The 14,698-nt window shown below is 41.9% G+C and overlaps 1 protein-coding gene across 1 annotated transcript; it reads right to left on the minus strand.

Annotated features, from left to right (window-relative positions):
* Positions 1-10,079: 10,079 nt before the first annotated feature.
* LOC103711127 (uncharacterized) lies at positions 10,080-13,887 on the minus strand. The gene is made up of 3 exons (XM_008797144.5): positions 12,759-13,887; positions 11,277-11,424; positions 10,080-10,769 (listed from the first exon to the last, which is right to left on the minus strand). The coding sequence occupies exons 1-3, from the start codon at positions 13,428-13,430 to the stop codon at positions 10,222-10,224; spliced, it is 1,368 nt and encodes a 455-aa protein (XP_008795366.3). The 5' UTR covers positions 13,431-13,887; the 3' UTR covers positions 10,080-10,221.
* Between the last annotated feature and the right edge of the window lie 811 nt (positions 13,888-14,698).

Here is a 14,698-nt window from a genome sequence, read left to right on the forward strand (position 1 = left end):
CTGACTCCCCCCATAAAGGAGTGGTAAATTGGTAATAGTTATAAATTAGCCGCCCAGCCGTCTCGAATGCAGACTTCTTACTTTGTCTTGACACGTGCCATGAGACCACGAGGAACGCAAGAGCAGGGTTAGGATTTGATGCACGAAATTTATCAGGCATTCACGACTTTGAAAGAAGACGTGAGCCTTCTTGACGCCTAGTCAAATCATTTTGTTGGGCAAGTATAGGTTTGTGAGAGTAATCACGGGCATCATGAAGTCTTTCTTATTGTTGTTAATTATGATTAGTTAGATTAGTACTGCCAATGACTCTATCTATGGCATGCCACCACTAGGTCCCGGCCTGCGTCTACCTTAAAAAAAAAGAGGGATTGGATTCCCTGATGATCCGTAGTGGACCAGCAGGTGATCCATTTGCATCCCTACTTAATTAAATGGCCATTATGACAGTTTTAGCACCTCTCCATCATATTATAAAAATATAATATAGATTAAAAAAAAAGCAGTTGTTATAATACATTATTTAGTGCTATAATGATCTTTTATAATGAAACAATGGCCACCTTTTTAGATTGTATTTTTGAAAAATAGGACTAGCATACAAGTAAATGTGATGCATGTTTAGTAAATGATATAAAAATTAAATAAACATAGTAGAAAATAGAGATTGAAGGTGAGAAAGGTTGTTAGAGAGGGAGGTGAAAATATATGAGAAATAAGTTTGCTGGTGATCATTATAAAGCAGATCCAAAAAACCTCACCATTCTTCTTTTAAAGTTCAAATTTTTCTCTAAAACTGATTGTATTGTAAAAAAAATAATATTTTCTATCCAATAAAAGATGAACAAAAAAATACAATTCCATCATTTTTCCCACTATTATCTAATATTTCTATTATAATACTGTTATAGTAATTGTTATAACAATAATTATTTTAATATAAAATATTTCAAAAAAACTTTTTTGAGATAAATAACAATCATTATAATTACTATAATGATGAGTAACAATTTTGATGGAAATCTGTTGCAACTTGTAATGACATAAGGCATATATTTATAGACTTGTTTCCCGGAAGTTTGAGCTACAATCACGGCCACCCTGCTCCGTGTGACGTACCGTAAATGATATTATTATCATATTGATGGTTACTACGAGTGCAACAAGCTGAACCCCGTATCCTCCTCCTCCTCTTCTACATCTTTTTGCTATAAAAAAAAAAAAGAAAAAAGAGAAGAGGAAGGGACAAGCCCACCCCATATAGCAGCCCCTAGTGAGCCCCGCCCTGCCAGAAGAGTGTTCGATACGGGCAGAAATTACCGTGTGTTGAGCACTTCGACCAATTTTACTCATGCCCTCTCCATCTATGGGCCCGGCATGGCTATTTTTTTGGGCTCCGGCTCGAATTCCATGTATGAGTACGTCATATCTGGCACCACCAAAGTTATTAGAGGTCCAATAAATGTTTCTAGGCCCCATGTCCAAATAGTGATCAAAGCCATATTTTAATCGATGCCGCAGCGACTTAAACTTGCAACTACGAGGATAGAAAAAAAATGTCCGGTAGCATAAGGATACCACCTTGGTGGCCAAACCCCGTATCTTCCGGCGTGGCTTCTTGTTTCAAAAGAACACGTAGGTTCGCGTGCCTGCTGTGACTACGAAGACACCAGAGGTTCATGGTGCTCACTACCCCCATGATTTGGGGTACATGCATGGCTTCGGTAATCTTATTTGGGGACACATCGGGCATCGATCTGATCCGACGGCGCCATCACCAGAGCGCCTGACGTGGGAGCGTAGGACATCTGGGGCAAGACCGGATCAGCTGTGGCGGCTCCCACCACCAAAACCGTACAAAGGCGGCATTAGCCGCTGCCACGTTATCCGCTTTCCATGAAAGGATTCACCGATGCTAACGTTCGCCACCGAAAGCCTTATGGTTCAGTGGCCGTGCATCAGGCTTTGGTACGGTGGCTGCTATTTGGTGAGGAATGTGGGACCGATCGCACGCCGCAGGCCATGATATCAAAAGTTTAGAGGAGACCGTTTTAATGGTTGGCAGCGACGGTTGTTCATCTTAGAAGTACCATTTCAAACTTCTAATATTAAAATAACGGCTCTTATATTGGCTGATATAATGACATTATGATGGAACAGAACAGGATAATAATGGAAATATAACCAAATTGTCTTTCCACTCTTTTTTTCCATTGAATAAAAAATATTTATTTCAGACCATACAATCACTTTCTAAGAAAAATTTAAGGCAAAAAAAATTAGCTTTAAAAAACACTAGTATCATACATTAGAAAAAAAAGTAGACTTAAAACTTCCTTTTTGTAAGAATAACACCATTTCCTTTTTGTTGAGAATAACCACCATTACTTAAATCTTTGCTTGACATTAGGAGAAGTATCTGAAAGATAATCTGATGGTGCCTAATATAAGCTTGACCTTCTAGTGATAGTTCAAGAACTAATATTCTATCACCATAACCACTTATACACCAATATAACCCAAAATTAGTAATAGCAACCTATGTAGGTGCAACAGTGTTTTTTTCTTTATGAAAGTTTTTCACCAAAAAAATGATTTGCATTAATGGTAAAAGAAAGCATGATAATTTCAAGCCATGCTTGAAAAACTATAATATTGGTCGTATGACCGCACACAAAAATGAAAATGATATGCTAAACTTGGGGGCTCTTTAGTTGCTCATTTGAGTTATCTATGTATATTGACCTAATAGATGGATTTTGATGGAGACAAAATACTTGAGGGTGATACTAATGATTTTGTATTTTTGGAGTAGTTAATTTTTTGTATAGGGAGCTTAATAAGTTTAAGAGGTTAGAGAAGCATGGAGAAGTTTTTTGAAGAGTTTTGGAAGTTTCTGCAGTAGATGAGTCGACTCCTAAATAGCCACAGAAAGTAGTTAAAAATAACCGTTTCATTAGTCGACCCCTCAAGATTACGAATCGACCCCTAAGATCACAAGTCGACCCATCCGCTCCTAACAACAACACCGGTTAGTTTTTCTGTAAAACCAAAATGGTCATATTCACTCTCAACGGCTATTTTAGCCTATCTAACAGCTAGAAACGTCTTACAACCGGTTGTTGAAGATATAAATATATGGAAACACCCGATGAAGCCAAGAAGAAAAGAGGGGATCAAACAAAGTGAGTGGATAAGGTAAAAAAGAAAGGAATATAAGTCTATCACTACTTCTTGAGCTTCAACTTGAGGATTAATCTGAAGAGTGACTATTTAACTCCTCCACCCACTTCAAAGAGAGCTTCCAGATATTGAGAAAAAGCTTCAACTTCCAATATTTAAGTTCTATCGCAACATAGCAAGCGAAAAAGAAAAAAAAAAGTGTTAAACTCTACTCACCAAGATCACAACTTTCAAAACAATCAAGTTTGAGCTTCCACGGCATCAATCCAACCTTTGTAGAGGTTATATTATATGTATTTTTTTCTTTTTTTATGCACGAGATTAGAATATCTCATATGGAATATTTGGAGTAGCGACACTGTAAAAAATCAGTTAGCTTGTAAGATCTCATTGTACCCATGAAACAACTAGATTGCAGTTGATTGCTCTAGAAAATGGGCTAAGTTTTGTTAGGCTTGAAAATCAGCAAAAGGTTTTTAAGGGTTGGAACTGGGGGTTGGTTTAGTTATATCAGCAAAATATCTTGGTTCTGGTTGATTGCCAGAAAAAATCAACTGGATTTGGCTATGAGCCCGAAAACAACTGAATTGTAATATTATTTAAAGATTATAGTGAAATCCGCCTTGGGGAGTAGATATAGGAGCTAAATTTGGCTTCGAAGCATTATAAAATTTTGATGGTTGATTTGTTTGTGTTTGTTCTTATCTTTTGCATTTATTTATCATTCATTTCACTGTGTGTTCTTAAATTACAGATTACTTTTAATTAAGAATTATTGAAGTTCGTAAAAAGTTTTGAAAAACCCAATTGATCCTCCCTCTTGGGTTGTCATCTTGAGAAACAATGTGATTATCTATATATACGTGTCCGCAAACTCACCAGAATGGTTGGCACAAGAGTTTAGAAAAAACAAGGAAAACATATGAAGATAACTACTAAAGGGATAAGGATTGTAAAATTAACTAGAGTTTAGGCAGCGCAAATTAGACTACCTGGAAAGGAGAGTCACCCTTTTAACAATCCTCGAATAGAAAAAAAAGCCTAAATTTGAAAAATAAATGGAAGGGGAAAACAATCCACCAATATTTGGGATAGATTAAACTTAATAGTAGTCAAAAGTTACTACTCCAAGCAATATTTATGTCTCCGAGAATATTACAAACTAACAAAGTAGAACATGATGAGCAACCTCAGCCAAAGAAAAGGGAGGAAAACTTAAAAGACTTGAGATAGGTGAAAAATTGTAAAAAGGTTAAATTGAGAATAGATAAGCATATAATCAGATGCAACAAAATTAAAGAGAGTTCAAGTGGCTCCTCTAAGTGTGGAAGGTTTCGATGCCTGGGGGGAATGGAAGGGCAGCGAAAGACGGACACAAAGAGAGAAAGAGATCAGACCGAACCCATCCGAAGCCTGAGTGAGATCAAATAGGCTTGACTTTGATCTGATGTCAGTCCTCATGCCATTAGAAACCTTCCAATGCCCCAAGACCTAGCATCAGAAGTAGTATCACTATTTGAAGGTTCTAACGATAGATGGCCCATATACCGTCCGAAGATATCTGATGGTGACCATGTTACCAACTGAAGTCCATAAATCCAAGTCCGAGCTAGGCAAGAGATCCAGAGGATCCGATGATATGCAGCTAGGCCTTAATAGATTACATATGACAGCAACATAACTATTGTTCGAACATTTCCAATAGCAATCTTCCTACCATCAGAATCGAGTCCTTAGTCATCATTGCATGCTTTGAAGGAGCTTGATAGATTCCCACGACGATGAAGCCTTTCATTAGCAAGGCAAAGAGCTACAAATTATCCTTAGTTACCTTTAGATTACTTAATTATCTTCTACCTTTAGTTTTCGAAATTAATTCTCTTTTCTTAGTTTCTGAATTAGTTTAATTATTTGTTTAAAGTAGTTTATCTTACAGTGTGTCAATCCAAAGCTTGTGCTAGGCCTTCCGGCCTACAACAAAGAGAGAGAGGCAATGAAACAATGGTTGCAAATTTCTTGCTAAGATATAGCTTTCGATGATTAACAAAGAAAGAGCTGTCCAAGAAACATCCAAGGAAATGGAAGGAATTTTTGAAAAAAAAATTGAAGTGGAAACCTTAAAACTTAAAAGACAACCATAAATTACCTCGAAATGAGATAATAAGCTAAATTGACGAGAAAGGACGATCAAAAGCTCCAAAAGGAATCAACAATAAAGCAAAGAAAGAGCAAGCTAGATGTAACTATAAAGCGTTCCTATCTAAATTGACTGGACTAGCTAGGATGAGTATTTGTTAACTGCGTGATTGGTGGTTTCAATCACCAATGGTAAAAATTACAACTACTTAGAATTGGGAATATGACTCCAACCTCAAAAATCTCTACATTAGACAAAAGAATGAAACCTAATAAGCATTATCCCTTCTAAATAAGGAGTCTTAGCTAGTTTGTCAGTTTATAATGTCACACATGTAATAGGGGATTTGACATGGACTTCCACCATTAAGCTGAATCAAGTTTATATAGCTTGCTCTGAATCTAGCCCTTAAGAATACAAAATGGATGTAGGTGATTTTATTCCATGGTGGTATCACAAATGATTTGAAGGACCACAACATGGTCGTGAAACTTGAGGACAAAGTGAAATGTAATTATCATTGTACAGTTTTGATAACTCAACAATCAATTGAGAATGCATAATAACATTTGTATATAACCTCTATCACACTGTTGATATACATGAAGTGATCATTAGAAAAGGTAAAGTAAACGAAGAAATTTTTAACTTTTCTCGCAAATTTATTAGTGAACAAAGCAATATGTTGAACACATATGTGCCATCGCTTATATGTAATCATTTAGCAAATTATGTATTGCTTGAAGGTGCAGACATTCAAGTGCTTCGTTCACAGTTAATTTGAATAAAAAGATTCCTAAAATCATAGCATGGCTCCCATACTTATACAGCGATGCGTGTAAAAAAGATCAAACGAACATACAAACATACATATTGAAAATGGTGCTAGTCCAACCATGGAAGAAAAGGAAAACAAACAGAGGAACCTTATCTTCTAGGATTCTTTGCATATGACACAATATGTGGTCGACATTACATACAATATCTTCCTTAATCACTATTTACAAAACAACCCAGATAACTTCAAAAAATTTTACAACGAACACCTTAGGCTAGATTTACTCTAATGGAATAGTGGATGGTTCTGTCTAGGCATTTTAACTAGGACTTGGGTGTGATGTGTGTATGCTCTTAGCTTTTCCTCCTTGGACTAGGGTATTACCCTATCCGGGGTTTTGCTGTGCTGAGGTTGAGGTTGAGTTATTAGTAGGGGCCAGGACTAGCTTGTACAAAATTTTGAATCTCAAACTAAGAATTATTGGAGAATTAATCTCAGCCATACTAACCTGGGAGGATGATGGGAAGGGAAGAGGGCTTGGTCGCCTTTCCTTTTCTTTAAAACTCAGGGGGAAGAAGAATCTAACCATGCAAAAAGGGAAGATTAACTATACTAAAAAGACCAACTAAGAGCAGTCAGGAGAAAGGGATAGAAAGGCTTCCTTGATGATGCTAACACCCTGGCCAGACCTCCTGCAGAACTCCAAGACCCACTACACCCTTCAGAGTAGCAAAAGCATTAAATACTCGACTACCTTATAAGATATGCCTAAGCTAAGCTTGCAACACGGTTACTCACCAAGACTGCTCGATAGTTCTTTAAGGTTGTTTTGGCATTGTGATGCCCAAAGTGTGGTTTGTTGAGGCATTTGGCCTATGTTTAAGGGATTAGAAGTAGGGCATCTGCAAGTCCCACTCTCTTCTATTCTCCTTAGCTTCTTCCCCCCATCCAGCGTCTGTCCTCATCGACTATGCCCCAATGAGAACTATTGCGTTCGAGTTTGTCATCAGTTGAGGGCAATCCCATTTGCAGCCTCGCCACAATGGCTCCACTGCCTGCGCTTGCTCAAGCACCATCTTCAACAATAACCATGGCACTAAGGTTCGATTACGAGGCACAAGAGCTCCTGGCTACGCGATGCCTCATCACCATGCAAACCCTTTTCTTTTGATGAGCAGATCCTCTATGACCACCACATCATCACTGGCTCTGATTCCACTCGTGAATCCTACATCACTAACATCAAAGGCAAGGGAGCGGCATCAAGATATCTGGCTCTAGTTAACTTAATCAACAGGTAGAGCAATCATTTGCTACCTCTGGTTAAGCAGGATCTATGATTAATTTTGCTCACATATTGCAATAATAAACCCATCTCTGCCTGATGCAATTATGCATGCGTTTATGTATGCGCAGACAACATAAAAGAAGACCATAAACCATAGAAAGAAAACCTAGGTTTATACCGCTGCACATCAATGAGATTCCGCTACCATCCCTGGATGTTATCCAGCTAACGCCAAGTGTACCACACATGTCAAACCATTGTTTTATGCCACCGAAGTAGTAAAATCAAATAACCATTATATAGATTTTCAATGAAAAAAATCAATTAGCAATCCAAGCAAAAGATAACCTAAATTCTAATATATTATCCACTAGATCTAAAAGAAATTTAAGCTAATGAAGAATGAAAGAATGAGTCCACAATGTATATCCATCTTATTAATATCTGTGGCCTGAGTATAAGTCCGAGTGAGGCTCATATTCCATTTGATTCCGCCCCTCGTGCAATCTTAATGATAGGTGTTGCAGCTGGAAATTGGCCCGACCAAGGCGTTGAGCTAGCAAAACTATTGGAGGGCTCGAACGATCGGCTGTTTATGCCATAAATGTTGGTCGAAGATTGCGATATATGTCCGAGGTGGCGGTGTGGTGACCATTGTGCTCGGGTGGTGGTGGCTTTGATGCTAGTCGCTCCTAAGATGGTGCTAGGTGGAGGAAACCGCGCTTGGACCTTAGCTTTGACACTAGATTCGACCTAAAACAGTCCTCTTGGCAGAGAGTATCCAACAAGGGATCCTCTGATGCTCAAGTCACATCGACACTCAGGGAACAACGAAGATATTATAAGAACAACAGAGTGGCAACATAAGGACATAAAATGGCTCGAGAGCACTTATTTGGATGGTTTCTTAAGAAATATAGATGAGAGTTGGTGCATGTCACTAAGGGCTCGTTTGGTTCGCGGAAAGCATTTTCCCTCCTAAAAATATGATTTCTGGGAAACAAATTCCTACGAAAAGGATGCCTAGAAAAGTACTTTTAGCATGTTTGGTTGACCATGGGAAAGTGACAAATTTCCAAAGTGCTTATGTTTGGTTGGTCATCCACTTTCCTGGGAAGTTATGTATAATTTCTATTATGCCCTTAATAAAAATTAGGTCTTTAATGCTTCTTTAATGCTTAAAGGCCTTTTTGGGAAAAAATAAAAATAAAGTGATTCCCACCTCATGGGAAAATAACTTTTTCATGTTTCTCATGGGAAAGACTTTCCCATGAAATGTGGGAATCATATTCCCATGGGAATACAACTTTCCCATTTCTCTCCTTTGAAAACTTCAACTAAACAAGAGGCATCTCATTAATTTTCCGTTGACCACACTTTTTCCTCTTCTTTTCCCGCGAACCAAACGAGCCCTGAAGAGTAATCAAATGTGCAGATTGGCAATTTCTTGGTAACCAACTCGCATGTCCCGAAGAAAATGCCTAGATGTTCTGCTTGCGCATCACGTTTCACATATCTCACTCATTCGTTATGTTGTTATGAAAACCGTTTGCGATCATGGCCGAGGGGTCGCCATCTGGGAGGAGAGTTCAAAATCTAAGAAACTCTCCATGCATCTTTGGGATCAGCCATGTGGCGTATTTTGATAACTTGGTTGAAGGCTTGTGGCTAGCTCTGATTGGTTGGTCTGCCATGTTGGTTGTTGTAGATTCTGAGATGTATTATAAGACGAGTGTTTGCCAAGGCATGTGGAGACACAATAGAATTAGAAGTGCCGAGCTTGATTATCTTATGCCTGCCCTTTGCTCAGCTCCACCCTAAGTGGGTGAACATCTGCAATTCAATTAGCCTCCAAGCTATCTAATATCAATCGCATGTATTCGCCTCCAAGCCATCTAACATCAATCGCGTGCATCATGCATGCCTGTTACTAGTATAGATGACTTACGCTCATTTGCTTTAGAATCCTGGATATCTCAAGATGTTGGACTTCCAACCCTGAATAAGCTGGCCATATTCTTCTATAAACTGCACTGCTCCTTTCCTGGCTTTTCCAGTTTTTCACCAAGTTTACATCCACTGGGTAGTCAAATCCCACAAGAAGATCAGAATTCAGGATAGGCCCCATTATTCGTGCGGAGCATATAATCACTAGCTTTTAATCTCTTGCAAACACCTTGAGCAACTTCCATGGCATCATATTTCCATCACAAATCTTATAGCTTGTAGTACCTTGGTTGAGAGTCTTACTCCCATGGTTGTCGACATAGAGCACATACAGAGCTCAATTGGTCAATTGTAACACAAACCATGCGCCCATGGGCTTATCTGAAATGGACGGCAATTGTCGGCCATTCTCATATTTGCTTCTCACTGGGTAGACTTGTGCGGCTTAATTAGGATCTGCTTGAATATTCGATAGAATTGAACTAAATTTTCGACAGAAATTGGATCTGGCCGATCCAGCACACATCTTCTAAACAATGCATACAGATTATGTCTAATATTACCAAATATGAGACCTGGCTCAGCTCATATCAATTGGACTTCTCCTAGTCCATTTCTGTAGCATGAAAAAAAAAATCTATGAGGTTGTGAAATGGACCTTACTTGATCTTATGTTCTTGTGAATCTTGTTGAATTGCAATTCTTCTCTTGCTGGCGATATTCCCTGCCATGGAGACTAATGTGGCTGGAAGCAATTAAACGAAATTTACTGCAGAACTCATAAATCAAAATTTGATTGCTGTTACTCCTAGACAGTATATCCCGCGACATATACAGACACTTCCACATTTCTAAATTGATTTAATCAACGGAGATCGTTAATTATTATCATGATACTAAATCTAGCGCCAGCTCCCCTACCAAGGACCCTAGCATGGCGTCCACCAAATCCACGGCCAACTCCTCATCTTCCTTATCGAGGCATCTCCACCGTCCGTTCCTATCCATCTCCTTAAGCACCGCCACCAAGGGGAGCTCCTCCACCTCCCTGCTCCCTTCGCCGTTGATCCACTCCCTTGCGGCTTTCAGCAACCCAGCCGGCTCGCGTACACCTGACGTAATTCTCGTGCGCAAAAGACAGCTGTGATCAACGCTATCAGAGGAGGAGAGCCGTTCGATGAAGAAGTCCAGCAGAAGCTTCTCGATGCACCCGAGTGCGGGGCCCACGTGCGACCTGGCTTCGAGGTCCTCGAGTAGGTCCCACGCCCTCGTCTCCACGGTGTCTCTGTGAGCCTCTTCTGCATTGTCCGATTCCACGTGGTCTGTCGATTCGGTCGGGTCCTCCAAGGACGAGAACCGATCTTCGAGATCAACAGCTTCCAGCTCAGCGAGGCTCTCGAACCGTCTGATCTTCTGCATCCGCTGCAGCTTTGTTCCTGTACCAGATCGGAGATAAATATTATTTTAGCATACTTACTTCCAGGCCCATCAAAAGTTAAATTTTTTGAATGAGGACGAAACTAGTGGGGGCTTTCACTAAGCACAAGACTGTAGTTTCCGCTTTTTTTTTTTTTGCTGAAAGTTTCCGCTTGTTTTTACCGGACTTCCTCGCTTGAAGTGGAGCAAAGTCCTTTTATTGTTTTTTTATTTGTAGAATAAACACACAGGTTTCATTAGTATATTGAATGGAAGAGGCCGCGGTTTTTTTTATCAAGCGGTCTACGGTGGTTCGTCTGTTCTCTGGGTATGTCTTCTTCAATAGTAAGGCCGGAGGCAAGCGGGAGAAGCTTGCGCAGGGGCACGCAAAACGAAGGCTCAATTCAGCACAAAGGAAGCGGACATGAGAGGGGCCGTTGAGCTTAATACCAATATATTTTACTTGTCGATCCGGGTCAAAACCGTGGGCCAGAAGTAGATGAGTAAAACTGAGAGAGAGCACTCACTCTCGACTTTGGCGTGGCTTTGCTGGAAGGAAGGCGACGGGGACGATTCCTCTTCTTCGTCCTCGGATGGGAAGTCCATCACCGACACCGGGCTTAGTTGCTCCTTCTCCTCTTCAGGCTGGCACCCTAGGCACTCCATCGTTTTGCCCTGTCCAAAAATATTAATCTGTTAATCATCGAAATAGAAGCTTCAAAATGTTTTGAAAATTTTAGAAAAATCTTTATTTCGTTTATATATTCGCTTTTTAAACTTTTTCAAAACCGCACGTTAATAATGATGAATGTATACATATAATACAAGTTGATGATGCACATAAAACTTTACGTAATATTAGTCGTTTAATATTTTTTGCAACATTATTTTTTAGAATATAATTTTATAGAAATACGAAAGCTTGAGCCTCGGGCCAAGGCCACGTTAGCGTGCTATCAGCATCAAAATATTAGCGCCACTTCACATCAAAGCAGCACGCGTGGTGGGGGTTCCTGCTTTAGGAACTGACTTTGGACAACGAATCCACAAACGGGTACAATATAAGATTAGGTCTACAAGGTGATGTTAACAGGCTAAGAAGCCCTTAGCGGTGGGTACAACCGCATAATAGTGGAAGGTCTGCGTCTTAAACAAATCCCCCGTGACTCCTTCCCGGTCCTCACGCACCGACCGGCTCGGTGGAACGCAAATAACCACAGCTTTTCCACTAGCCGACAAAATAAACTACCAACAAAAGACTGCAAATTTGCATCCCCAACTTTCACTTTTCTATCCCATACAAGTCCACCCCACTGCATGGATGTGTCCCACCTTACCATCTTGTGCGGTCGTGCCTAGCTTTCTCGAGGTAATTAACAATAATGGGCGTATACTGCTAATTAATCAAACTATAGTCTTAGTAGTCTAGTACATTTTTAACGTTCATGATCATTGAGTGATCAATTAATTGTAAAGTAGTTTCATACTTAAATCGCCTTCATAAACTTGTGAAGGTTTAGTTTGCCAATGGTTAGTGATGGAATGTAAAGAGCAATGGAGGACCAGGGTCCAGGGGACCACGGGAGCTGTCCTCTTTATCGCCGTTTCCAGGAACCTCTATTGCCGATGGTTGGTGGCCGCTCTCGCCAATCGATTGGGGCGGGAAACGCCAAGGAGCAGCATGGAACGCCGTTGGAGGGGGAAAAGGCTGAGGCTGGGCTGGACCACCGCACCGACGGTGGGGAGAGCCCAGACGGCTTATCATCATCAAGAAGGAATGGAACAGAAATGACACAAAAAGTACGCTGTCTGGTCCCATGGATCCAACAACGGGGCGGGGCTTTTGAATGGAGGCGTCCCACAAACGAGTGGTTAAATTTCCCAAACGTCCATGCGACGGTCCCAGTTTTTCCCGTGGTCCAAATAGTACCGAGCGTGCATTAAAAATTAAGAAAACAATGTACGTAACTATGGAGCCAAAAATAATTAAAGCATTAATTTGACCTCACCTCAGGCTCCCGGTGGCCGGTAGATGTCTCCACGGTAACGGAATCCCCACCGACAGCATTTCTCCCCTTTGGGCTCCGTTTAAGGCTCGGGCTCCGCCGCGGCGGCGACCCCTTTTCGCCATCCCCGTCGCCGTCGTCAGCGGCGTCGATCTCGCCAAGGCACTCGGAGCTACCGATGGACGAGCGCAAGAAGTCCGATCCGGACGAGTAGGACTCGGACCAACTGCTGCAGCTACTGACAACTGGAGAGGGGAAACCGAACGACTTCCTCTCCTCTCCTTCCTCCTCGAACGATTTCAGCTGCACAATGTCTATGACCCTCACTCTAGCCTTGTGTTCTTCCTCCTTCCCTCTCTTCTTCCAGAAGCTCCCTCTAAGCCGCTTCGAGAAGCTCCTGGAGAGGAAACCCTCGTGGCTGGACCGGCATCCGGCAGAGAAGCCGCCGAAGGGGAGGAGCCTGACGGCGTGGATAACGGCGGAGAGCCTCGTGAGGGCGCCCATGGAGCGGGCTCTCACCAGCCTCCCGCCGCCGCAGCCGCGGAGCTCCGCTTCGAGGAGGCACCGCATAGTCGCCGCGTCGCCCCGCCTCGGCGCGCACCCGAACCCGGAGCAGGACTCCAGGTCCGAATCCAGCTCAAGGTACTCCTTGAGCATTAGTGGTTTCTGTCCCATGATCACCTCTTGCGAAACAAACAAAACCTCTAAGAGCGAATGCTAAGAGAAGAGCAACTCGAACGCAAAGATCTGGAAGCGTGAGAAGCGGGGTAAGAGTAGAGCGGCAAGTAGGTGGCTGGACAAGCAAGAGTGGTATTTAAGAGCGGAGAAGCGGTGAGGACGAAGGGGAGAGGTAGCTTCGGAGGCGGAGATCTCCAGATAAAGAACCTGCGAGCCAGAGGCAGTAAAAAAATAGTAGGCAGGAATCCATACTAGCAAGCAAGCTCAGAGAGGAGGAGGAGGAGGAGGAGGAGAAGAAGAGAGGAAGAGAGGAAAAAAAAACAATGACAAGAGGAGACCGCAAGCGGGAGGATGCTTCTTGGCCTCGCACCCTGGGTGGCCGTTTTAATATCAAGGAGGCAGCTGTTTGTAATTTTTATTTTTCTATATTTGTTAATTGGGAAAATTTGAGAGGAAGCCACGTCGGATATATGGTCATTTGGACTTATGGAGACGGGCATGTCAGGACTCAGGAAGGGGGGCGTCTCTGCCTTTGACCCACCCTGGGCGAGGAGTTATTTCTGGAAATTTTAATTTATCCATGGACCAGAAAGAAAAGTGAGGTAAAAAGCAAGGAAAAGCGGAGCATGCGTCCAGGGGGTGAAATAATAGAGAGGATTCGAAAATTTGAACGTGTCCTGTAGCGGGACACGTGGCTGGTGGTGGTAGGGGAGGAGCACGTGTGGGTTGGGAGAAGAGCGGGGGGAGTTGCGCATGTGGGGGCAGCGGGGACTGGGAGTCCCCCGTGACCAGGATCCGATGCTGGAAGCATTGATGGATTGGAGGGAGAGGGACGTGGAGTCCGTGCGCGCGTGTCGGCTTTCGCTCGCGGACGAAACGGATGGTCGCCGCTGCAGTGTGGCTTGCTCCTGGGCCGCTTGATCTAGGTTACAGTGAGGCCCAATGAACCAGATTTACAGGCTATTGGATTTTCTTTTTAATTGTGTTAAGAAATCCATTCGGGTCGGAATGAGTGATTTGTCCTGAGTTAGTTTTGGCAGATCTCTGGATGTTGTAGTCTCCGAGGCTTGAGTTTAGGTACGTTGGAGGGCGGGGAAGAACGATATCACTTTTGCTTGTTGCAACGACTTGTAGGGAAGAGTGTTAGAACGTGACGGTCATGGGTGCAGATTAGATTCTGATACGGCAGGACGGATTGTGCTTTGGGATTTAACTAGGTGCATGAAGGTTTTTATGAAATTTTGATTAATGAATTAGCATGTTGT

This window comes from Phoenix dactylifera, chromosome 6 (genome assembly GCF_051530095.1).
Source record: "Phoenix dactylifera cultivar Ajwa chromosome 6, Ajwa_hap1_PhDact_Kaust_v1.1, whole genome shotgun sequence".
NCBI classification, from domain to species: domain Eukaryota; kingdom Viridiplantae; phylum Streptophyta; class Magnoliopsida; order Arecales; family Arecaceae; genus Phoenix; species Phoenix dactylifera.

Excerpts from the sequence above, each read along its gene's own strand:
- LOC103711127 (XM_008797144.5), bottom strand. The coding sequence starts at position 13,430 with ATGGGACAGAAACCACTAATGCTCAAGGAGTACCTTGAGCTGGATTCG. Across the intron at positions 11,425-12,758 it reads CCGGCCACCGGGAGCCTGAG|GGCAAAACGATGGAGTGCCT; the intron begins GTGAGGTCAAAT and ends ATTTTTGGACAG. Across the intron at positions 10,770-11,276 it reads AAGCCACGCCAAAGTCGAGA|GAACAAAGCTGCAGCGGATG; the intron begins GTGAGTGCTCTC and ends GATCTGGTACAG.